We start from the raw sequence: 26,846 nt of genomic DNA, 5'->3' as shown, positions 1-26,846 counted from the left end.
TTAAGTGACTTCTTGGTCTAACCTATTTACATTGTAAATATAACAGCAAGTCCTAAAGCAGAGATTTCAGGGCCACAGCATTTCAGGTCAGAGATAGAAAGATTTGTAGAATTTTAGATCTGTACGTCATACACTACCCAGACAGCTGCAGACAACCGTAGAAAAGTCCCTCTTTACTCTGACTGCAAAAATATGCTGCATTCCCAAAGATACCCTTACAGAAAATGCACTGTATTCAAAGCGAATGGACACATAGGCCTACCTTTTTGATTTTTTTTACATGTTTTTCCTTCAGATCTATTCAATCAAATGAGCACTGGAGACAAGTCCTCAATATATTGTCCAACAATCTTTCGGTCCAGTGTATTTCTCTTTTTCAGAAAGATCTTTGATCACTTATCTAATGTTCTAATGGTATGTACAAATATGAGAGAAACTTGCTTGAACACTTTTAGCAGTTTGGTGTTGAAACCAGAACTTGCTAACAGAGCCGTTCCAGGTGACTGACTCACAGTGAGCACAAAAGAGCCAGTTAGCTGCTCTGCTAAAAGGACACCAGCAATAGCAGAAGCCCTTGATATAACAGACTGACTTGGATCCATTTTCAGCACATACATAGATTGTGGGGGAGTTCGGTACAGCCTCAAGGCTCCAGAGTCAAAATACTTCAGGTATCCTGTGTCTGAATGAAGCCCTATGCACTACAGAACTACCTCTTACCCATACACATTTAGTCATTGTGGTATTTACCACTTAGCATTTTGCTGGGTAAAAGTTTAAAACTTACAGTATGAAGCCAAGCTTGAAAACTAGATCTTTTCCCTTTATGCATACATCTATAGAAGGGCTGAGCTTCAAGACTGTACAGTAAATACCATGCAACAGTAGAAATGTGTCAACCAGTAGATTTAGCTATACACATAGTATATACTGCATTTGCACTGCTATTAGTGGCCAGGAGTGCTTTATATTATTTAGACATAAAAGTGACAAAATAAAGAGAGAAATAAGAAAACTACATATTAAGGGTTGTAACTCGAAGCAGTTTAGTTGTTTACGGTTGCTGAGCAACGTTGCTACTTGCCAGATTAATATAGAATTCAACTGATGTGCAGTCACAGGTGTGCACGTATAAGCTATTTTACAACATCTTCAAATGTGGCTTATCCAATCAGGTGTAAACATTTTTTATTTTTTTGTATTTAACATAAGTGTTACATAATGTGAAGCTTTTTACTGGCATTACACTTATTCATTAGGAGTAATCTTATCTTTTGTCTGCATCTAAATCAAATAAAAAGAAAAAAATGATCAACTACCTTTCAGTTGTCAAGTATTTAATTCAATGGTATATCCAAAAATTGGCATAACCAAGTGGTTATTAATAAACCATTTCTTTTGTGGAATTTCCAGCGAAAATAACTATATCATGATATAAAATTACTCATCAGCGATATAAGATTTTGGTCATGCTGTCCACCTTAATCCTTCAATGGCATCAGTTTAATGCACCATTTACAAAAAGTACATCAACCAGAAACAACTGCACCCATCAAACCGTCCAATAACCGAAGGTCAAGGAAGCTCTTTGCTTGATAGGTGTAGACAGGGGTGAGTGGCAAAATGAGAAAAGGCTGAGGTCAAAAAAGAGAGAATGATGTCAATGTAGTGTGTGGAGGTGTAGTATTTTATCAGTTGCTATTGGTAAAGCTCCGAGCTTTCTTCAGCTAAAGGATGTGACACCCACATACCCAAACGACACCCCTGCTAATAATAACCACTGGGGGGTTGGTACAGTTAGGCAGCCACCTCAAATTTCTGTGTGAAAATAAAGTGTTAAGTAGAGGTATTAAAATGCTTAGAGTTGACCGAGATCAATAGCACTTAAAGAGCACAAGCCAATTGAGAAAACGAATAAAAAGAGATAGGATCATGCTTTATGTGATATTCACATTGTCAGGAATTTCAAATATCAAGGCTCCGAAAAGCTTTCTGGATCTACTACGAAATATAGAATGGAAAATGCTGCACTTGCCAACATTGGGACTAGATTTAGGCATCACATGGCAGGTGTGCAAAGACTGACCCACTTGAATATCTCACAATTATGCACTCACGTATCTGTACACTTGCTTCAATTCTGGTAGTACAGTAAAAACAACAAAGCCTTTTAAAATACCAAGACTGTTGGTGGTCCAAATGTGTGACTTACATAACATATGTTCATGTTATAAAAGGCATATCAATAAATATCAATAAATACACTAGAGAGTTAACTATTTTATAAAGGAAACAAGCACATTCATAAACTAAAGGCCACAGTATTCACAGGATGCTGTCCTTTGTGCTAGTCACATAACAATGATTTCAGGCATCTTTCAAAGCCAGAAGTGATAGAGGCCCATAATGTTACATGTAAAGTAATATGTGGGACATTATTGAAGTGCAGACAAGTGACAAGCAATGAGTTGGACAAGCAGAAAGCCAATGATCTTGTTTATCTATCCAGTGTATTCTGATGCTCAATCTTGACATAAAAGCAACCTTTCTAATTAATTATGACCCATCGGCAAGCCACCAATAAAAGTGACAGCTGTGATAAACAGCAGAAGCACTACAGTATATCAGAATGAAAGCAGATGCTACTCAGCATGATGTCTTTCTCTAAGCTACTGGATTCATCAGTATCAGCAATTCATCACTCCAACACAGTATGCAGACCTGCTGCTGCATGACAGACAAGGTTTAAAGACAGCAAGAATAATGTACGATTTTAAAAGCAATGCAGTGAATCTAGAGCACTGAAAGTTAAAACAGGTAAATAAATTACACACACACTCCTAAAACACTAAGTCTTAAAGTGATATTCTTAAAGTGTTCTCATGTAACAGAAAAATCTTTCTATACCTGCTTCTGCCTCCCACACTTAAAAATAAATAAATAATAATAATATTGTCTCCATGTTTTTAAATGACATCATTCATCACATTTTCATATTTTTTTTTTTTTTTTTGTTTTAACAAAAAAAAAAAAATTTAATTGTGGAATATACAACAAAGTATGTGTAGTAAGGGTGGGTGCAATACCGGTTAAATTGATAAAACGGTAGATATATGAGTATCATTCTATTATTATTATTTTCTGTCATTAGTGACATTTGCATTATTTTCGCATTAAAAGCAGAGCAGGGTCGTTAGGGCAGAGGATACGGTCTTTAGGGCAGCCTGTTCTCATGAAATTTACGTGAACATTGCACATTTTTTGCAAAAATGAAATTACGTGCTTCATTACTCATTTGGCTGTAGTTTCCGAGTAAATTGTCCATCAGGGGGAGCCAAATCTGAGCAAAATGAGGTTGTGATCAGATACGGTTTTTAAGGTCAATTTTAAATAGACGTTTTAATAAGTAAAACATACCTCTCTAACCTAAACGTTTACCCTAAACCTAACCAACAGTGTCATTGTAATCTTCAGGGGGGGGCAACAGGAAGTTTGTGAAAGTGTAGTTTTTATACTCCATTTTTTCATAATTTTAAACACATTTTATCTTTTTCAAATGTAGTTTAAAGGGCCTATTGTATCAATATGATTTCATATTGTATTTATAACTGGTCAGTGCTTGGAATTTAATGCCAGCACCACATTTTAGCAGTAAATTCACAACAATGGAAGCGAAATCTTAAAATTGTATTCCACATCAATCATTTAAGTGATGGCACCATGTAAAAAGTGCAGTGTCTGTCTTAGCAGTGTGAATGCAGTCTGCAATGTCCGATTTCCCTCAGTGGGTATCGGAAAATGAACATTTACAGTGACAGCAAGTTCGGACAACCCTGAATTTTTGTTGTTTTGTTTTTATCACTTTCTCTAAAAATGTGTAGGCCTATATTGTGATATATAATGTATTGTCATCGACTAAAACTTTTATGAATATCGTGATATACATTTTGCTTATATCACCTACCACAAATATGTAGCATAATTGTTTATGTGTATGCTACTAGACTTTGTTCTAAAAAATGATAGAGACTTCTGTAATTTTGAAAACAAAAAATTATGTATATATATATATATATATATATATATATATATAATATATATATATATATATATATATATATATATATATATATATAAATTAATTTGCTGACGTATTTTCATATATGTTTTCCCAAGATCATTATGAGAGGATATTTAAATGATGGGCTGCATGTCTGTCGGTCTGGAGTCTGGTCCACTGCAGTTTACCTGTTAAACTGTTTTGAAAGCATCTTAGCAACCGCAGACGAGGAACGTCTGAATTAATACGTTCAATGTAAAATGAGGTAAAAGGAGTTAGGAATGGGACCATGCTCGAGCCTGAGCTTATTGTTTTGATAGTACGTCAAAATAACGCATGTTTCATCTGATATTAACTGAACGCTGGTAAAGTGTTTCAAGCTACAGAATAGCTGAATTATGTCGGATTCTGGTCACAAAAGTTATGCACTACAATGTAATATATTTCAGAACCAGAACAACAGCTATTCAATTCTTCTAAATACAAATAAATAAAGTAGCCTATTTCTCATACCGCTGTCCAAAGGCTGTATTAAAAAATAAGAGCATCTCAAACCAGCAAACACGAAGATTTGCCTTAATGCAAACATCTGATATTACTCGTTGTACAATTTTAGGAGAAAACGCATATGTTCAACTTACCAACTGCGATGCACCTAATCACAAGGTTTCCATTGATTAATGCAATCGTGAATCAGTTTTATGCAACTGGTGAACGTGTATCATGTCATATCGGATCAAGACTCTGTGCACGTCTCTGTCCAGCACACACTGCCTATTTCCACGCACCTCTAAATCCCTATCCATTCAACACTGCATGTGATATCAGTCTGCTCGTATTCATGTTTAACTCATTGAAACATGCAGCGATCCAGGAATACTAGGAGCACAATTCGCGGCACACTGAAATCTGAGGACATTCAGATCTTACCGGCGAGTTTGTTAACCGCAGTTTCATTACAAGCTCACAGTACTCGATGGCCAGTAAACCACGGTCTCGTCCTGCCTCTTTGGAGTAAATCCCATCTCGTTTTACGGAATTTGCCGAGCCCAGGCGATTTCTAAAGCTGGGAACTGAGGAAATGCGTCATGACAGTGGGAATCCAGGGGAATGTAGTCCCGACGTGTAGTTCTTGATCCAAAGTGTTGTTTAGACAGAATTCAGTTTTTATTTAAAACTACTTTAAAAGCAAGGGCGTAGGTTTGGTGTGCAAGTTGGTAGGGACATATTATCAGGCTAATATTCGAAACGTTGGAAATATAGGCTAAATAACATTATTTCTTACTATAACATGTCTCATTTCCTATTTCTTTACCACATTAAATATTATCCAGATTGTTTTGGTTCAGAACTGACCAGTGGCTGCATGATATGGAGGGGCAATGAACTAGATTGATAATGTTGCAGCGATATGGAGGTGACAAATACAAGATTCATGTATCAAATTCAAGTTATATTCAAGTTATAACAGGATTTACATCGAGAAAATTGTATCATGAAGTGTCATTCTGTAAAATGTATTATTTTCAGCATTAAACAAATGAAAATCTTCACAAACAGCGGGCTAAAATAACAAGTTGTGCAGTGTCAAAGATACAAAATGATGGGGAGAATGGAGCAGTCGAGTCTCTCACATGCCAATATCGTCACAGAAACACACACACACCAGATGTTTTCTGCTCCTTACATCTATATAAATGCATAAAATGTATTTCACTGCAAGTTAATCTACGATACATGACGAAATCTGATATATCCTGCAGCACAACTGACTCTAACATTCTTAATTTGGGATGACAATAATTTCTTCGTCCGGTTATACTTGCGTTTTAAATCCTGCACATTTATTCCACCTCATTATCTGACAGTGAGTCGCTCAAATTCAAATGTGTCTTCCTCAAACATTCATAAAAGCATATCCTTTGGGCCATATGCAAAACTCTTCCCTCCCCCAAAAGTATGCTTGTTTAAATGTATTACGTTCAATAATTGGACCTAAGATACAAAGAGAAATCCAATGTGACCGCCAGAAATTAGTTTTTTAAATCTCCATGCAGTAATCACAAATGACTGTGATTGGTGCATCCTAAACAGCGCTGAGAAAAGTAACAGTTTCGATATGACGCTGTTTTTATACTGCTTTGAACAATGTTTTATGTGGTTTTTGCTTGGGTACTTGCTATTGGCTGTTGTGTTTGCATAAGTAATGAGAACATTGAAATTTGGGTTTTTGTGATAAAGTAAAAAAATTTGGCCAATGAAGCTTTAATTGCGATTATTTAAAATGCATCTGATCACTCTGCACAATAATCTAGAAACAATGTGAATCAACACCACAACAACTGAAGCAGAACATTTTGCGAAACACAACATTTATGTCACTGCCAATACTTTTGTCCATGGCTGTATATTGGTCGTGACGTTTCCGATTTTCTAAAAGATAGTCAGGATATGACCCTGCCATACCTACCTACATTTACGCATATGCTTAAAAGTAAACAATAAACAGGTCAATGATATCAATTGCATGTAATATTATAAAACTGTATATAGGCTACAGATTAAAGCATGTGTAACATAACTATTTGAAAGGATTCAAAGGCTTTGAGTTTCGAGTAAGTTCCGAATCGGTTAAAGGTGCACATAGTAATTTTTTCCTCATTAATAAAGTTTTATTCCTAAATAAATTATTTGTCATTTTGAAACATATAAATAAAATCATGACCACTCGCATGAGATGAAGACTCCAGTTATATCAGTAACTTTATTAAAGCTGTTTTATTCTACATAAGAGGGTCCCGCCATGTCAAGATCACATCACCAGCAAAATCCTGCTTGCTTTATCTCAGTTCTGTTATTCCACACTTTCACTCTTGGATTAAATTAATCATGACTGACTGTGATTAGTAAAGTGCTACAATGACACCCGTAACTGAAAACTATTGTGATTGAATGATACGCCTCAGGTGTCAGTGTATGTTCAAGGCGGCATATATAAAAAATGTATGTGCACCTTTAAATTTACAGTTTTTTTTCTTTCACTTTTTTAAATAGAGAACAAATATGAATGGCTATCTGAAAGTCTCACCCCACATGAGGTAGCCTGTGTTTGTTCTTTTTTGTTTAAATGTATGTTTCTGTTGTTTTATGACATTTATGTCATGAGATGTACGAGACAGACACATAATGATTCAGGTTTGGAATAGGACCTAATTGTTAATGCACTTTTGATTATTTGTCACTCAACTATGAGACACATATACCTTTGTTAAGACAAAAACATTAGACAATTAGGCAAATTTTAAGAGGCATCATCCTCCCAGCACCTTCTGATTTGTTGTGTCAGCTTATAATTTTATTTTTCTACAGTATAACAATTATATTATTGTTTAGATTAAAACTACAATTATGAATTTAGTTGATTAAGATCACAGAAACCAATTACTGTACATCTCTATCTTTCACACACACACACACAGATTTGTTTCACAACATAAGGACATCTCATAGACTTCCATCTTCCATTGATTTCATTGCAGGATAATGATATTTTCTATTCCCTAACCCTACCCATAAACCTAAACATAAAAACATTAAAGATAAACATTATTCGGCCAATTTAAGACACTTTTTTATTAATGAGGACCACCTAAAATATCCTCACTAGTGGGTTTTCAACAAGTTTCTCTATATTAGTGGGGACGTTTTCAAAAGTTTGGCACTCACAAATAAAGTGAAACCTGTACACACACACACACACTCTCTCTTTCGCTCTCGCAGGGTGCGTGTTTGTTTTTAATGTGCAGATGTAAATTATAACATGTTCTCTGCTCCACCAATAACACACGTACATCACCCAGATATCTATTTGATGTGTGTTTACAGGTTATTTGTTTACACCTGGAAGACGGTTTTAGCTTATAGGTTATTTGCTTATCTGCAATGCATCTATTTGACGTTTCCTCTTGGATGTTAATAAGATATTCAGCAGATGTCTTTGAGACGTTTATGATTTAGAATGTATGTCAATCTGGTCATTTTAAGATGTTTAGCAAATGTTAATTAAATCGTGATTCTTTCCAGATGAAAAGATCTAAAACAGACATCTCAGAGATGTATGTGCGCTATATGGTCAGCTCTAGAGGATCTGGCCTCTGGCTTGATTGAAGTCATGGATTTTGTGGTCAGGCACCTGGAATGTGTTACTGATGTGTGTTGATCTAACACAGCTCAAACAGGGGTGAGCCCACAACAGCATTCCACACATTCTGTGGACGACACCTATAGCTTCTGTGCTATGTGGCTGTTAATGTATTTTGACAATGTTAACATAAAGTGGTCCAAACCATCCTGATACTCTCACACTAATAATCTGAATTGATCTTCATTGCTGTAATAATGTATATAACATTTTATTTTTTTAATTAAACCTTTTTAGCGTGTGTCTAAATATGCCTAAATGCTGCAGACTATTGATTAAAGTGTGATATTACAACATAGTCCCAATGTAGCAGACATTTCTAGTATGGCATTTTATACATGGATGATTATTTCTCCCTAAACTGAGTAAACTGGCACTTGGGCACCTTGGGAACGAAGAGAACTAACGTATAAATGTATACTGTTGTATTTGTTAAAGGAGTTCAACTAAATTCATGGCCAAACCTTATGTTGTGAATCAGCACTTGAGGCCATTGGCCTATAGGTGGAGCTGTCGTTCTTATCTTTTACATAATTAGTCTTTTTTTCTTCTTCTATTTTCTATAGTTCAATTATGACAGCTGTCACACCCATGGTCGTAGCTAGTGGGGAGAATGGTGGTGATGATTCTAGGGGCCCACAGGTCCAGAACACATCAAATTATAAACTGTATTTTTAGTAGGATAGGGGGCCAGAGCAGTAACAGGAAAGGGCCCAGAATACCCTGATCACACCATCTGTCATCTGACAATGAAGTGTTTGGTATCCACCCAGATTCTATTCATTATAATATGCATTTGGCAATCAAAAAAGAGCCAAAGAAAGTCAGAGAAACACAAACATATTTTATAAAGATAAAATTATAAATTATATATTAATATATATATATATATATATATATATATATATATATATATATATATATATATATATATATATATATATATATATTAAGTTACTATACTAATACATATTTTAACAGTCTGTGCCTACATTTGATGTTGTAAATTAACATCTGTACAGGTATACATGTTTTATCAATTTAGTTTAAACGTGTCAGCTATGTGCTCCCCAGTTGTTGTTACTCCCAAGGGTTGTTCCTCAATTTCCAAATATCATACATTTGTTTCTTGCCACTGATGCCCTAACAAAAGATTGATTAAAAATAGATTGAGTTAGAATTTTATAGTAGTAGCAGATTTAGGTGTACTGTGTCAAATATTTGATCTCAATTTCCCCTTTCTTCACCTTTGGTGTGAGGTGTTTGCTGAGTCTCCTAGCAGCTACGTGGATGTTGGACAAAACACCTGTCTATAGCAGCCTATGTCTAAGGTACAGTATATGATTACAGCTTTAAGATCTTAAACAACATGTTTGGACATTAAGCATTCAGCACTAAAAGACAAATCACCTCTATTTATTGAAACATCATACTATCAACTTGCATTTCAACCAGACTCCTGTGGACCACATGAACCAATCTCAAGTCCTTGGAAAACCACAGCCCTAACCACACATCACTGTGGAAACAGGAGGAGAGTGTGGATGCATGTGAGGTGAAAGAATGCCATCACGCTCCCCCACAACAGGCTGCTCTGTTTTTATCTTTTATTCTTATCTAACAAATAATAAGACTTTCTGTTTCCTCTGTACACCACTAACATACTGCAACAGAGGGTCTATGTTTTATAATTTCTGAACCTCAAGGTCAGTCCAGTCCTCTGTGCTTGTTCCTAAACACAGTGATTTAGTAGAAGCTTGATGGGTTTATATATATATATATATATTTAAAGGTTGCTTTAACCAATTTAAGCCAGTCCTAACTGTGTCAATTATCGTGACTCTAGCCCTCTCAACATGGTGGTCAATTAGAGCTGTTCTGCCGTGAAGTCAATTTATGGGTGAACCCGAAGGCTAATTTGCAGTGGGTTCCGTCTGGAATTTCCTATGGGTTTTTATAATGGCAGTTTTGGATTCATTAGTAAAATAAGATCTGTGGTAAACATTACTTTAAGATACTTGAAAGTTTTGTTCTACAGCATTCATAAATTACACACTTTTGTATCTTAAATTTGAATTTTAAAGGTGCCATGCTTTTCAACCTTTCTATTGTCTTAGGCAAATTTTTTTACCCATATGGGAATAAATAGTTGTGACCTCTCATCTTTGGAGTTTCTGGATTTTATGCAGCTTTAAATTGCTTTTTGTAAATATATGAATCAAATTTGACCTACAAATATTACACTTCTTCTCAAATTTAGTGTCCCCACCTGTTTTACTGGGTACTGCATCTTTTCAACAAATTGCATGCTTTTCTCGAAAACGGGGTTTGTACCCTCATGCACATTTCCACACATACACAACCACACACAGAGACAGTAATTTTTTTTTTATAGTTTTGAACAGGAAATTTGTAGTAAATACATTTGCAAAATGTACAGTAGGCCCTATATATATAATTTGTTTAATAAAAACTGGACACACATTGTGTACAGCAATTTCCGACATATCACTTTTTCAGATAATTTGGTTCATTGATTTTAAATTTGGAGAACATGACATTCATAAGTAAATGCTTCTATGCTGGTTATATCAAAGTTTTAATTTAAAGATGTAGTCAGTAATTTTTTTGTTTTGTTTCTGTCGTCTTGAACTTACACTGACAACTAGTGGTATGCAGCATTATTTTAAAAAGATTGTATTCAGTTACCGATGTCATTGTAGAAGTTCACTGTTCACATTCGACCATAATTAAATGAATTCATGAGTGAAAGTCTCCAATAACAGGGGCTGTTACTGAGCTTCAGCTAGAAGTATCCGGCTGGTCATGTGATTCGAACATGGGGAATAAAACCCTCTCCATGTAGAATAAAACAGCTTTTATCATGATTTTATACATACACCAATCAGCCACAACATTAAAACCATCTGCCTAATATTGTGTAGGTCCCCCTCGTGCCGCCAAAACAGTGCCAAACCCAAATCTTATAATTAGCATTCTGATATGCTATTCTTCTCACCACAATTGTACAGAGCGGTTATCTGAGTTACCATAGACTTTGTCAGTTCAAACTAGCTGGCCATTCTCTGTTGACCTCTCTCAACAACAAGGCCTTTCCGGTTTGAGTATTTCTGTAACTGCGGATCTGCTGTGACTTTCACACACAACATTCTCATCAACAAGGCAGTTTTGAACTGACAAAGTCTACAGTAACTCAGATAACCTCTCTGTACAATTGTGGTGAGAAGAATATCATCCCAGAATGCTGTTATGAGATGTGGGTTGGCACTGTTTTAGTGGGACAACATTAGGCAGGTGGTTTTAATGTTGTGGCTGATCAGAGTATGTTTAAAATAACTATTAATTTCTTTGAGAGTAAACATTTTTAATAAGGATTTTTACATTTTTCCTTCATAAACAGCTAGTTAAATATGAGAGTTCAGAAGTATGGTATTGTAAACAAATGTTGCAAATGCATGCAGGTTATTTCAATGTATTTCTTTAAAGATGTTCAGTGCTGTATTGAAAAGAAGCATAACTATATAAATGGTTGACATTATTATTCTGATTATTTAAAGATACATTATAATAAACAATACTTTTAGACTTGCACATAATAAATTAATCTTCTTTTGTCACTTATTTGTTAAACAAATGACCATCAGTTCCTCATTTTTAATTTGCAATCGATTTTCTCTTATCAACTAGCCAGGCCATTCATAATAACGTTTTCGCAGCAGTGACTCCTTTTTTCAGACAGCGTGAGTCGATCGCCGAATGAGTCGATGGCGTTGCTAACGCTTGTCATACAGGGAGGGAAGTCACCTTATCAAATGCGTATTGTGGCATTTTAGCGTTTTCCCTGTGACAGTGACAGGATCGCTGTCTTCCTCGAATCACCATGGTGTTCGAGTCTTTAGTCAGTGATCTCTTGAACAGATTTATTGGAGATTATGTGGAAAACCTGGACAAGTCGCAGCTCAAGATTGGCATATGGGGTGGTAAGAAACGCTCGTTTTCTCTTCTGGATAGTGTGAGCTCTTATCGCTGTCAGTTGCACAACGTGCATTTGATAAGCAGTGCACACACGATGCAAATATATGGCAACGTCTAATGTCTATCGTACTTATTCAATTGAATTCTGTACTGTTATTTTGGCTGTCTGGCTGTCTGGCTGTCAAGTTCGTGCCTCACATCCTGTCATGTACTGGAGGCGAACAAAATATTAATATATCCGAACAAAATATCAAACCCCTGATTATTTCCGCTTTCAAAATATTTGTTAGAGGACAATTGTCATGTACAGGATAAGGACCATTTTTAATGATCACAGAAAATAGTTATCAACAAAGGCCGGAGCAGATGAATACATGCAGTCATCCAGAACCAGAGAATCAGCTTAATTACCAAGCATACTTACACGTACAAGGAATTTGTCTTGTGACAGGAGCTTCCAGTGCACAAACAATACAACAACAAGACAGATAATAATACAAATATAGAATAAAAATAAAAGTGATTAGAAAATATAAGTATAGAAATATACAATAAGAATATAAATAGACTAAACTGTGTATTGCACATAATTATTGCACAATGGGGCAGTTTTAACTGTTCATGAGATGGATAGACTGTGGAAAAAATATTATATAATTAAATATCAATATCATTATAGCAAACACTACTGTTTGTTCAGTGCTTTTGAATGTGCAAGTAAAGCTCAAGTTTAAGTGGATGGACCACACCTTCATAGACAATAACATGTTTAAATATGTTTAAATATGACTTTCCTTTGTTGTATGCTATGAAGAGCCCACTATTACTGGTTTTAATGTCACACTGGGAACAAAGTTTGCAACTGTTAAGAACAGGATCGTAATATTAAATATTGAAGGCTAACCCTATAGTCTGCAAATATTTGGGGTAGTCAGTGTGGTATATATATATATATATATATAAAATATCATTCCACAGTTAAAGCATGCAAACAGCTTACATAACATCTTAATTTCACTGTTGGTTGCATCACAGTTTGTACCATAAAAATGTCATTCACAGTATTCACTGTGTTTAGCAAATGTACTCATAGATTTAGCCATAGTTTGAGTGAAAGGTCGGTGCAGACAGATAGATTTGAATTAATATAATTTATCAAAATAATAATTAGCAAAGGTAGTATTTCATCCATAGTAACTTGATGGGAATTTTATCCCCTCACAATCCCAGTGAAATCTACACTAAATCCCGCCCTTTGTGTACAATGCAATGTGTGTTTGCTTGGTTTACATGCTAATATTTGTGTTCAGTCATTTAATCGTTTAGTTTATGCCTTGAAAGGCTGGAACAACTCCAACTAGTTTCCAGATAAATTCCATTGATAGCTTGTGGCACGTTCATTAGAATCATAAATATAATTTTTTATTTTGATTTGTTTTTTAATTGTCAGTAAAGAGAAAAAATAACTTGTAGGAATCAACACTTGATTTCTACTCTGTTGAGCAGTTAGCTTTCATAGGTTTTATTGGGTGTTTTCACAATTCATTTCAGGGATGTGAAAGTGGTTTGCAAGAATTTTGGCTTTTATTTAAACACTCCAAATGGACTTTAAAGTGAACTGATCTGATGCCATCTTGGGAAGTGGTCTGAGTAGGATTCACTTTAAGTCTGTTAGCTTGTAACATTCATTGTGAACATTAGGTTCACTTTATTTTCACAATCAAAATATTTTTTACAGTATACTGTTGGTTATTCTACAAATAGAATGATGACACAGTGACACCAAGGAGGAGATAAAACACTTGCTCTAGTGTAATGGAGATGACTGAATAAAGGACATTTAAAACTGTTTTCATTGATACACAGAAACTGAACCTTCAGACTTCCTTCAGTTTTCTGTGAAAATGAAAGTGAAGCTCAAGGGTTTAATCTGAGTGCCTTTAAATGCCATGCAGTGAAGAAATTATAACAGATATATATTGCTATTGTATAATAAAATTCACAACTTAATAAAAATAATACTAATAAGAAGAGGTATAAGAAAAATTTATAACTAATATAATACTTCAGTGGTTACAAAAACAACACGGTGTGAATGACAAGTAGATTGAATCAGAATGAGCTTAATTGCCAAGTGTGCTCACGTACACAAGGAATTGTTTTTGGGGATTGGAGAAACAAGTGCATACAGAATATTACAATGAGACACAGAATATAAAACAAGGTAAGAGCATAAATAGACAAACAAATAATAGGGCATATAACAGAATTGTGTATGTGCAAGTGGTAATGTATGTGCAGGTCCAGAGTGATTCTACCTGCACGTTATTTCACTCTGGAGATGTACAGATCTTGGAGGGTGGGCAGGGGGGCACCAATAATCCTCTCTGGAGTCCTGACTGTCTGTCTGTTGTAGTTTCCTTCTGTCTGATTTGTTGGCTGAACCAAACCAGACAGTTATAGATGTACACAGGACAGACTCAGTGATGGCCGAGTAGAACTGTGTCAGCAGCCCTTGTGACAGGTTAAACTTCCTCAGCTGGTGAAGGAATTAGAACCTCTGCTGAGCCTTCTTTAGAATGGAGTCTATGTGGGTGTACAACTTCAGGTCCTGAGAGATGTTAGAGCCCAGGAACTTGAATGACTCCACTGCTGTCACAGTGCTGTTCAGAATGGTGGGGGGGGGGACGTATCCCTGAGGAGCACCAGTGCTAATAGTGAAGGTCCCAGATGTGAGTTTCCCCAGTCTCACTAGCTGCTGCCTATCTGTCAGAAAGCTGGTGATCCATCGACAGATTGGGGTGGGCACAGAGAGTTGGGTCAGTTTGGTTGAGAGAAGATCAGGCATGATGGTGTTGAAGGCTGAACTAAAGTCCACAAATAGGATCATTGCAAATGTCCCAGGTCTTTCGAGGTGTTGCAGGATATAATGAAGTCCCATATTGTCCTGTGATTTAGTTTTTTTGGAGGACCAAAATGATGATGGTGGAGTGTTTAAAGCAGCAGGGAACTTCACACTGCTCCAGTGATCTATTAAAGATCTGTGTGAAGATGGGGGCCAGTTGGTCAGCAGACATTCAGACAGGCAGGTGAGACACCATCTGGTCCTGAAGCTTTACTAGTCTTTTGTTTCCGAAACAATCCCGAACATCCTCCTCGCAGATCATAATTGCAGATTGAGTAGCAGGAGTTGGGAGGAGGGGGGTTCCAGGAGGTGTTTGTGCGTGTGTGTGTGTGTGTGAAGTGAAGTGAAGATCAGTGCGGGAGAGGGGTGCGAGACTGGGCTTTTCAAGCCTGCAATAAAACACATCAGCCATTAGTTGACTCTCTACAGAGCGAAGGGGAGGTGTCTTGTATATGGTGATGCTTTTCAGGCCTTTCCACACAGATGCAGGATCATTGTTTTTTTTCAGCTTTTCAGAGTAGCTTGTTTTAGCCACTCTGATTTCCTTAATCAGTGTGTTCCTGGACTGGTTGTACAATATTGCATCCCCACTTTTGTAAGCATCCTCTTTGACATGAAAGCTGTCTCATTGAGACCCTATCTCCACTTTTAAGGCCAAGTATAGTGTAATTGCAAAGAGAACTGGGTTCATTTTCACTTGATTCAGATTGTGGTGCATTTTAAATGTTGTGCCAAGAGCAAAACACAGTAACTACACATCTAGCCAAAATTGAGTTATGATTGAAATCAGGACCATAATGATCTGTTCTGTATCAGATGGGGTTGGCTCAACTATGCTCAGATTTACACAGAGAAAGCAGAGTTTAAAAATTGCAATAGTAACTTTGAAGCATTTTACTCAGTTATTTTTACTTTGTAGGATTGAGTTGCCTCTTGAGTTTTTGGTTGCTATGGACAATCCTGGCCTCGATCAGCATGGGTGCCCTATTATTTTGTCAACACAAATTTTAGATGAGATATGGTAACATCTTTATCTCGATCTGGTTGAAGTTTGATCCTTTTGTACGATGACAAAAGTTGGAAGTTGTGATGTCAACAGTGTCCAATGATATCTGGATTCAATTCTGTGTTTTCATATTAGCAGTCATCTTCATCTTTGACACTGAAGAATTAATTCAGGGACATTTCTGAACTTATTGAATGGTTTGATGAATGAACTTTATTACTCTTGCAAAGACAAATTCCTAAATTTCAACATTGAAAATGGAGTGTGTATATATGTACAGTGATTCTGTACATTCTGACATTAAATATGCAAGATAATATACAGTATATACAATTTAAGATATAGTCTTTTATCATCTTTTTTTTAGGAAATGTTGTGTTAGAAAATCTGAAGGTGAAAGAGAATGCTTTGGTAAGTATTGATTACATACTTGTATGAATGTATTACTAACCATGTTCAAAAGTTAAATTTAACAAGGCATTAGATATTTTAATGTTATTTACAAAATATCTGATCGCCAAGCTTTACATATGATAACAACACATAAAGAAACTGTATTTGTCATTAATATTAGAAAGTCACAAAATAAAAAAAAGTGTGTTTCTGTGTATGTAACACCGTGGTCAGGGGTTGGCCCTTAAGTGTCTGTGGCTTCTGCTAAATCAACGTTTTGCAAACACAAGAATTTGCTGATGTTACCACAGCTGTTCAAAATTGTAATAACTGCTGTACTATGTTCTTTTTCGCATGTTTATTAGATAGTATAAAGAAAAATATACAGTACTTTGCCAAATTTTTAGACACTTGTGAAAAATGTTGCATAGTGAGGATGTCTTCATAAATAATGCCATAAATAATTTTCATTTATCAATGAATGTCATACAAATCCAGTAAACATAAAAAAGCTAAATCAATAATTGGTGTGACCACCTTTGCCTTTAAAACAGCCCCATTTCTCCTACTTGCACCTGGACACAGTTTTTCTTGGTTGTTGGCAGATAGGATGTTCCAAGCTTCTTGGAGAATTTGCACAGTTTTTCTATTTAGGTGGTCTCAATTGCTTCAGTCTAGTCATGTAATCCCAGAATGACTCGATGATGTTGAGATCTGGGCTCTTGTTCTTCTTCTATTCAATTCTATTTGGAAAGGGAATGTTGAAATCTAAAACTGATGTTTCCTACTGATACACTAAAAGTAGAATATACCAAATAACCAGTTTAAGACCAATGTTTTGTAAAAAATATAATGCGCCTAAGACTTTTGCTCAGTACAGTATATAAATAGCCTACATATTAAAAATGTTGTACAGTATGCTTAAAAACTGTATTTCAAACCCAGTTTATTTTTTGTTCTGTAGAGTGAGTTTGATGTCCCTTTTAAAGTCAAGGCTGGTCAAATTGGTAAGTATTCAACTTTCACTTTATCTGGCAAATTGTACAGTAGTGTAGTGAAAAAGAACAATATATGTTCAGGTTTCTAATACTCAGACTTGTGTGTTAACCTGTAATCTCATAAATTGTTAAATTGTTAGAGCAAATTTCTAGTGCAATATTAGGTAAATTTCACTTCCTTTTTTTGTTTAGATACAGTTATATTATATGACTGATTTAACTTTGCAATAAGAATCATTTTATGATTGTTGAGGGAAGTGAGAATAAACCTTAAGAACTTTTGAGCAGCAGTAAAGTTGAGGGTTCTGTTTTCTTAGTGCAGAGAATGTAGTCAGATGAAGTTTGCATTTTTCCTCACCAGATTTGTCAGTTGAGTTGAAGCCATTTTGAACACATTCTTTCATTCATGAATGATCACTTTTATTAGGAACTGAACTGTACAATTTGGGAATTAGCATTATGACTCAGTAGTGAAATAGCTTTAAGCCCTTAAGGTCCAGAAGTTTTGTAAGAACTATTCATCTCTATTCAGTTACAATCTCCATGCATCTTTGATTCTGTGTTCTATTATTGAAAAACATTTCAGTGCTGCGAGTTTGTTAAATTAGTCATCAGCTCATGTTCACATGATCCAGTCAAATGACCTGAAACGACTGCTGGACAGTGTGCCAAGATGTCAGGATCTTAAAAGTTAGTGGTTAACAAGGAAGATAAGCCAGTCAGAATAAGTCTGTGAAACTCCCTGCATATTGATTCATTACATTTATGTGTGATTTCTTCTTTGAAAATTATGCGTTATCATCTTGTAGCCATTCTCTTTTCAATTGGTGCTTAGATCTGTTTTGCTCAATGAGTTATGAAAAGGGATGATGGTCCGCACACAATAGTTCACATGCTAGTTTATTCAGTTCCACCGGAGGATGAAAAGTTGAAAGTAGTATCCAATAAACCCTTATTTGTAATGTAACAAACACACACACACACACACACACACACACACACACACACACACACACACACACACACACACACACACACACACACACAAAATAATATTTATAAAAATCTTTCCAGTTTTACAAATCTTAACACACATCTTATACAAGCTTTAAAAATAATTGTACATGTTTACCTAGAAATACAAGCAAGCTACTACCAAATAACCATAATTGTATTGTAGTTTACTAACGTGTGTCTTACATTTTACCTGTAATATATTCCTAAGGATTCCAGAGTGCCTGCATTTTATTTCATTTCATACACCGTTGTTATGGTTTATATATTGTATACCCTGCTTTGTAGGTAAACTGACTCTGAAGATCCCTTGGAAGAACCTTTACAATGAGGCAGTGGTGGCTACGTTAGATGGTTTATACCTTCTGGTGGTTCCCGGAGCAAGTAAGTGTTTTTTTTGTTTTTTGTTTTTTTGTAATACGTTCACAACTGGAAACATAATGCTGCATGCCACAAAGCAAAGACAAAGTTTTTCATGGTTTATATCTTAAGCAACTTGCTATTTATCTCATAACATTTACTGCTGTAATTAGTCTGAGTCATCCCAAATGCTGCAGTTTCTTGTTACTGTATAAACAGCTACATTGCATTGTTTTTTAGGATATTTGCGTAATACATTTATAGCATGCATGGATGGATTCCTGTCCCTTAACAGATATGTGTATAGTGTAATTGGGTTACACTAAGGAAATTCAATTATCAGTGAAGAATCTAATAATGTAAACATTCTAGAAACATGTCAAATAGAAAAATACTATATGCTTTAATATTTGATCAAAACAAATAGTTTTTATTAACTCCGATCATTTGAAAGCTATGTGAGGGCATTTGACTTGCAACAATTACAGATAGCCCATACAAAAGTTATGCTATTTTGAATATTTGAATTTCATTGATGCATATCTTCTATTCTATCAAATTATTGAAGCTTGGGCTGCTTCAACTGACATTGTTTTTTACACATTGCAGCTCAGTCTAAGTTATTTACCTCACCTTACGATGGTAAGCAAAGTGCAGCGAGGTGGGTAGCAGGGTGGTGACTTGGGACCTGGACCAATAAGCTACTCTTGCGTGTATCTGATCATTGCCTCTCTTTTATGGCTATTCTGCATTTTACGGTTAGAATGGCAAATCAAACAAATTGTAAAAACAGGTTTAATGGAGAGCTGTTGATGGCACTGATTGACAACTGTTTAATTTGATTGTTTCAATCAAGTTTATTGTGTGTATGTTGCCTTTTTAGACATTAGAATGCTTCTTGTCACTTTAAACAGGACTTTGGTATTTCTTTTGGGCTTCCCTACTGTATATTTTCTAAACTGATTTATTCTGAGAAATGCATGCAAGTAATCAAATGACTTCACTTTGAAGAAAGCATGTCAGCTTCTACTTCATGTCAGTCTCTTGGAATGAAGACAGTCAACCTCCACATGCCAATCTGATTACTTTATTTTTATATGTACTGAACACAGTCTTTTCTTCCTTTAAGTTGGGAACTTACATGTCAGCTACAGTATATGCTCTATACAGCAGGAATAAAATATGTACTGCATAGTTAAATTGCTTCAAAATGAAGTAATAATGTGAATGAATACACTATAACTGTACCCCTGGAACTTATTTGTCTGCCTTTTTCTTTCTGGTCTACAGTGTAATTATGTTATTAATGTTATTACTCTAGTGTAGAGAGAGAGGTCAAGGCATTGAGGGGTTTTGTTTCCCACAATCGGCATGAACCGGTTCTTCCTGATAGTGTGCTAGCAGTAGATACCGGAGGAGAGGAGGAAGCTGTAGTGAAGTTTTGAATGAGCCGCATTCAATTGATCACAGCTATTTATAAACCTCTCACACTCTGAGCAGTGCATATATAGAGAGATGCGGATTGTTAATGACTATTTCTGTTATTACATGGTGGGTGAGCACAAGATGTGTTTAGATCTAGATTTGTTTTTTATACATGTATATGTGTGTGCATGCAAAGACTTCATAAGGTGGTAATAGTGAAATTTGGTTTAGTCAATCAATAAAGACTTCAGGACCTCTGCAGTGGGAATGATATAAATCACTCTCTTTTATGTCTGTAATGTTTGTTTGTTTCTAACTGCCTGTGTGTTGTGTGTTTGAAGCAATTAAGTATGATGCAGTTAAAGAAGAACGTTACATGCAGGAGGCCAAGCAGAGGGAGCTTCAGCGTATTGAGGAAAACCTGCAGCTGGTCGCACGCAGAGGTGAGTAATGACTTGTCTGTTGGCATGAGCAGGACATAATAATTTGCTGACCTTATACATAGGATCACTAGTCCTCCTCTTATGGTCTCTTTACAGTTAAAGGGATAGTTCACCCAAAAATAAAAAAATTCTCTCATTATTTCCTCAACCTCATGATATCCCAGGTATGTATGTCTTTCTTTCTTCACCAGAACACATTTGAAGAAAAATAGAAAAATATCTCAGCTCAGTAGGTCCTTAAAATGCAAGTGAATGGAGATTTCTCTTTTGAAGGTACAAATATCACAGTCAGTCAGCATAAACATTATCCATACAACACCATTAGTTAAATGAATGTCTTCTAAATTGACAATTGCTTTTGGTGCAAAAAAGATAAATATTTAAGTACCATCAAGTATCATTTAACAGCTGGTGTTGTATGGATAACATTTATGCTGACTGTGTGTGATATTTGGACCTTCAAAAGAGAAATCTCCATTCACTTGCATTTTAAGCACCTACTTTTTTCTTCAAATGTGTTCTGGTGAAGAAAGAAAGTCATACACACCTTGAATATCATGAGAGTGAGTAAATAATGAGAGAATTTACATTTTTGGGTGAACAGTCCCTTTAACCCTCAGGGTTGATGGATGCACCGGCGCATCCTGCTGGATTCTTTCCTCATAACAGCGGAACAAACTTACAAAATTCTGTCATTTTGGGGCATACAGATAAATGTAAGACATCATTAGAAACTATAAAGGGTCTACTTTTATTTTGAACACACAATAACAACAAAACCTTGTGCTTTTGTAAAATAAAGAAAATAAAAAGGGTGAGCTGTCAGCAGTCTGTGTTCATGAGCATATATCTGAAACACGTCACAAAAATGAAAAAAACTGAAACTCCGCGAATACTTATCACACAAACATGAAACATATGACTAAAGAAAGCTTAAAATGTCTACTTTTAAATAAAACTATTCAAATTTAAAACAAATATACTCCTGCAATGTAATATGTTTGAAATAAAGCGATGTACAGTTTCTCCTTGCTCAGCTAATTATCCCTAATGTGATCATACCCACGAGTAGAGGGCGCTATTCATAAGGTAATGTGCTGAGACGATCAAATCAAATAGTAAACGCCCCCGAGGCAAGATAGATGTGTGTGTATATATATATATATATATATATATATATATATATATATATATTATATTTATTTTTTTTTTTATGCAATGTATTCCTGTGACGTAAAGCAGAATTTTCAGCATCATTACTCCAGTCTTCAGTCACATGATCCTTCAGAAATGATTCTAGCAGGCTGGTTTTCTGCTCAAGAAACATTTATTATTATTATCAATGTTGAAAACAGTTGTGTACACTTTTTTTCAGGATTCTTTGCTGAATAGAATGTTCAAAATAACAGCATTTATCTGAAATAGAAAGCTTTTGTAACATTATACACTACCGTTCAAAAGTTTGGGGTCAGTGCAAATATTTTGGAAAATAAATGAATAATGTTATTCAGCAAGGATGCATTATAGTGATCAAAAGTGACAGTAAAGACATTTCTAATGTTACAAAAGCTTTCTATTTCAGATAAATACTGTTATTTTGAACTTTCTATTCATCAAAGAATCCTGATTTTTTTTTTATATATTGTGTAAATGCTCTATATCAGATATCACATTTATTCTGTTCCCATGGGGAGGGGTCTTTTGTCTCCTCAGGTGTGAATCGCATCAATATTCATGATCGTTCACGCCTCCTCACATAATGGCCTTTCTAACACTAAAAGTGTCTTACAAAAGTTAAATTACTATATTGTTTTGTATGAATGAGTGATCAGGATGGTTTTCATTTCACATCATTTTATAGAAGAAACTCTAGGCTACAAAATCCAATTCTCAAAAGTCTTGTGAACAAGTGTTTATTATGTGTTATATGGCCTTATTTCAATGACTTACAGTTTTTTTTCTTCTAAAAAAAACATGCATAAACTTTATTTTCTCAAAAATACAAACATGTACACACATGTTGCTCACATATTATTGTAGCTCAGTTTGTGCTGAATACAGTGGTATCAGACTTTAGCCATGAATGTTTTTAAGCAACTGAAAAAAGCACAAATGTCAAGGCTTCTCAACTTCTCCAGGGCCCAAAAACACCCTCAGAACCCAGAGGGTTAATATAAAATTAAATTGTGGTATAAAAATTTATTTTCCCCCACCAATGCATAGCTAAGATTCTTTACTCAACATGCCCTTATCCATCCATGCATCCATTCATCCATCCATTTCTCGTCTCTCACTCTATATGTGTTTGCTTTATGCTGCATTTGATGGACTGCAGGCTCTCAGGCTGGAGAGTTTGTATATGGTCTGGAGAGTTATGTGTGTAAGAATTCACCACACGGTACGTTAAAATAGCTGTTACATCAAATATCCATCTTCATTTAGTGAGATGTGCACTGACTTATTTGAGAGTTTTTCATGAACGTGTAGGTGTAGACACTTTAGCATTGTCCTAATTATTAATATTTATTTGTTATTTTAATTTTTTTGTGCAGGTTTAGATGAATGTGTGTGTAATTGCTTGCATGCTTTGTTGAGTGATTCGCATTTCCTTTCTCAGTCTTATGCATGTGTTTATTGGGGTACCCTGTGTTCCTCTTCTACCTTACCAACTGTTCTCTCTCTCCCAATGCTGCACTCTAAGATAAAGGACGTAAGGTTAAAAAGCATAAAAAACCCTTTAGGAGATCTAAAAAGCATGAACATAAAGCAGGTAGGTGGCCAGAACCAACTGTGATCAACTCCTTACTGACTGAAGTGTCAAGTATGAGCAAATCATTTCAGTAGCTTTATTCTTTTTGAGGGAGTACATATCCTAGAATATGTCTTACAGTTTTTAATTATGTTTTTATTTCAGTTTTATTCATTTGTTTTTCCTATTTTATTTTACAGTATATAATTTATCTGTATCTTCAATTTAGTGTTTGTTAATTTTCACTTTATGCTGGTTGGTTTTAGCTTTGTTTTTTTGTATATTTTTTGTATATTTAGGAATTTAGGGCTGCCAAAGTTGATGCGTTAACTGATATTATTTCTCAAAATCTAGTGGCATTTCCATGTTTAATGAAGGTGGGTTGTAAAGGTTTCAGATTTCATAAAATACTGTATATCAAGTTAATTTGTGATCATATTTATTTAGTTTTATTTCAAGAAAATGTATTTGTTTATTTTCAGTGTTTCCGATTGTGTTTTCCTTATAGTTTCATTTAGGGTGTGATTTGTGTTTACCCTGTTATTTTTCATTTCAGAGAAGCCTCTGGAAGAGAAGAAGGATACATTTGCAGAGAAACTGGCTACACAAGTAATCAAAAACCTCCAGGTCAAAATCACCAGCATTCACATCAGATATGAGGATGATGTGAGTGTTGACTCTACATGCATAGGATGCATGAGCACTCATTCACACCTCTTTGTATTTTGTTTGTTTTGTATTTAAACATGCATATTGCATATTACTAGCAAAGTGACCTAAATGTGTAACTAATTAGTACTTTAGAGGTCTTTTGAGGGTGTGTGACTTTTCTGTCTGTGCTTCAGGTGTCAGACCCTCAGAGACCTCTGGCTATGGGCATGACTCTTTCAGAACTCAGTCTACAGGTGATCTCACAAAATACTTTCATAAATATGCAACAAAAATGACAATTATTTGCAAGTGCAATTGCTGTTTTTTTGTTCGCAAATCTAATGATGAGTTCACATTGGCACACAATTACTGTAATTCTGGCTCAGGTATTTACTCTGTATTTCTCTATAGACCACTGATGAGAACTGGAAGACATGTATTCTAAATGAAGCAGCCAAGATCATCTACAAGGTGATCACCACAGCATATTCTTCTCTTATTTCTCATAATAAGATTTTTCCGACTTTAACCACATACCTGTGGTTATGTGTCTCACATATGTGTGTTCTTGTTTTAAGCTGGGGCGCTTGGATTGTTTTTGTGCCTATTGGAATGTCAACGGCCCAATCTTCTACAAAGGCTCCTGGGAGGAGATAGTGGTAATTTGCCCTTAGTACTTTTACCCTTAGTGTAAATAGGAGTATTTTAATGCAGTTTAGAGATTGAGTCACATGTAAGACCTCATAGTGAGTAAATAAATACTCCGTTCAAATGTAACAATGATTTACCTTGAGGCCTGGGTATCTCAGCGAGTAAAGATGCTTACTACCACCCCTGGAGTCGCGAGTTCGAATCCAGGGCGTGCTGAGTGACTCCAGCCAGGTCTCCTAAGCAACCAAATTGGCCCGGTTGCTAGGGAGGGTAGAGTCACATGGAGTAACCTCCCCGTGGTTGCTATAATGTGGTTCACTCTCAGTGGGGCGCGTGGTGAGTTGTGCATGGAAGCCGCGGAGAATAGCTTGAAGCGCACTATGTCTCCGCTGTAACATGCTCAACAAGCCACGTGATAAGATGCGCGGATTGACGGTATCAGACGCAGAGGCAACTGAGATTCGTCCTCCGCCACCCGGATTGAGGTGGGTGTGGTGTGTATAATCTGCCTGGGGAATATTGTACTCACTGGTCAAGACCATGTAAAGTCAGTGTTGGATAGTAACAGATTGCATGTAATCTTGATTACATAATTATATTACATAATCAAGTAGTTTTAAATTGATTGCATTGCATTTTAAAATCTTGCAGTCTTTTCCTTAGAAATGCAGCCTTTGGCTTACAAAAATTATATACAATTGTATTTCCTGTAGCTCAACTTGTAAAGCATGGTACTAGCAATGCCAAGATCATGGGTTTGATTCCCAGGGAACACACTAACTGATAATTGTAATTAAATTAATATATACCTTGATTGCACTTTTGATAAAAGCATCTGTCAAATGCATAAATGTAAAAAAGACACAACCAACTTTAAGAATCTTAGTGCATTTGTAATAGTTAGTTTTGATGTTTGACGATTTGATTTAATGGGTTTTTTGAACGAGCCATCTTTCACCTGTCCATAATAAAAGGTTTTTGAGGTGTCAGCCATAATTATGAGGTGGTACAAATCTTACATATCTACAACACATCTAGAGACATTCACTCATTATTCTTTTCAAAGCTGGAAAAAAAAATAATCCAAACCCCATTCCTAAATAACAACAATTAACTTAAAATGAAAAATACATGCATCTTATCATTGTCTTCCATTTTGTGTTACAGTTTTAGTTTTTCCTTTTTTTATTCAGTGACTGACAAAAGCAAGTTGCTGTTTGATTTTAGGTTTACTAATGTTTATTGAATGGAATGTTAATTGGTACTTTGTACATTTAAAAGAAATCATTCGATTTTCAGCAAAATATGCAACAAGTAATCAAAAATAACATTGTTTACTGAAAGTGCAATCTGAAAGATTACATTACTGATTACAATGTATGTCATGTAATTTGTAATCAGTATCAGACTATATTTCATAAATTAGCTCTGCCTTGTCATGCTGTTTTAAATTGCTTTCGCTGTGACTTATAAAGTACTTTATGACCTATAGTAATGTTTTTGCTTATTCCCTGTTACATATTGCCCTTCATTTTGTGTATGTATTATTACATCACCTCATATTGAAAAATATGTCTCATTAAGATTATTGTATGTTTTTGCAGGACAGAATGAAAGCAGGCATAAGCAACAAAAATGAGGAACTGCAAGGCTATCAATACAGTATGTATTGTCTTATCCACTGTGCTGATGAGTGGATGGGTAGAAAAAAAAAAGATATCAGAGGAAATGATGAATGTGGAGGTTTAAAGTTTGAAAAGTCTGTAGTAAAGAATAAATCTGTAAGAAATATAGTAATGATATAGCATGAAAAGAACCCTGTGTCCCAACTTTTAATTGTTCTTTCATGCAAGCTCTGCTTTAATCTAAGTTTATCCTCCACATCTTTGTTTTGTCATGTGCTATTTGCTCAGACTGTGTGATCCTGATCCATGCACACACACAACACACCTTATGCATGCAATCTTAAATAATCACAATGTGAAGTATAATTA

The 26,846-nt window shown here is 35.4% G+C and overlaps 2 protein-coding genes across 2 annotated transcripts in view; one reads left to right on the top strand and one right to left on the bottom strand.

Moving 5' to 3' along the window:
- The window catches only part of LOC127649016 (talin-2-like), a 68,803-nt gene extending 64,042 nt beyond the window's left edge, over nt 1-4,761 (bottom strand). Inside the window, exon 1 of the mRNA XM_052133903.1 lies at nt 4,702-4,761. The gene's annotated coding sequence lies outside the window, so the exon portion shown is untranslated. The remainder of the gene's footprint in view (nt 1-4,701) is intronic.
- A 7,315-nt stretch (nt 4,762-12,076) lies between these two features.
- LOC127636787 (intermembrane lipid transfer protein VPS13C-like) overlaps nt 12,077-26,846 on the top strand; it is a 71,083-nt gene continuing 56,313 nt past the window's right edge. The window contains exons 1-10 of the mRNA XM_052117560.1: nt 12,077-12,262; nt 16,536-16,579; nt 17,526-17,568; nt 18,862-18,957; nt 20,700-20,801; nt 24,107-24,216; nt 24,396-24,455; nt 24,613-24,672; nt 24,780-24,860; nt 26,457-26,514. Of these exons, the coding sequence (XP_051973520.1) occupies nt 12,163-12,262; nt 16,536-16,579; nt 17,526-17,568; nt 18,862-18,957; nt 20,700-20,801; nt 24,107-24,216; nt 24,396-24,455; nt 24,613-24,672; nt 24,780-24,860; nt 26,457-26,514 (754 nt within the window). The 5' untranslated portion in view covers nt 12,077-12,162. The remainder of the gene's footprint in view (nt 12,263-16,535; nt 16,580-17,525; nt 17,569-18,861; nt 18,958-20,699; nt 20,802-24,106; nt 24,217-24,395; nt 24,456-24,612; nt 24,673-24,779; nt 24,861-26,456; nt 26,515-26,846) is intronic.

Source organism: Xyrauchen texanus, chromosome 1 (genome assembly GCF_025860055.1).
Source record: "Xyrauchen texanus isolate HMW12.3.18 chromosome 1, RBS_HiC_50CHRs, whole genome shotgun sequence".
Taxonomy (NCBI): domain Eukaryota; kingdom Metazoa; phylum Chordata; class Actinopteri; order Cypriniformes; family Catostomidae; genus Xyrauchen; species Xyrauchen texanus.
This window is presented reverse-complemented; position numbering and strand designations above follow the sequence as displayed.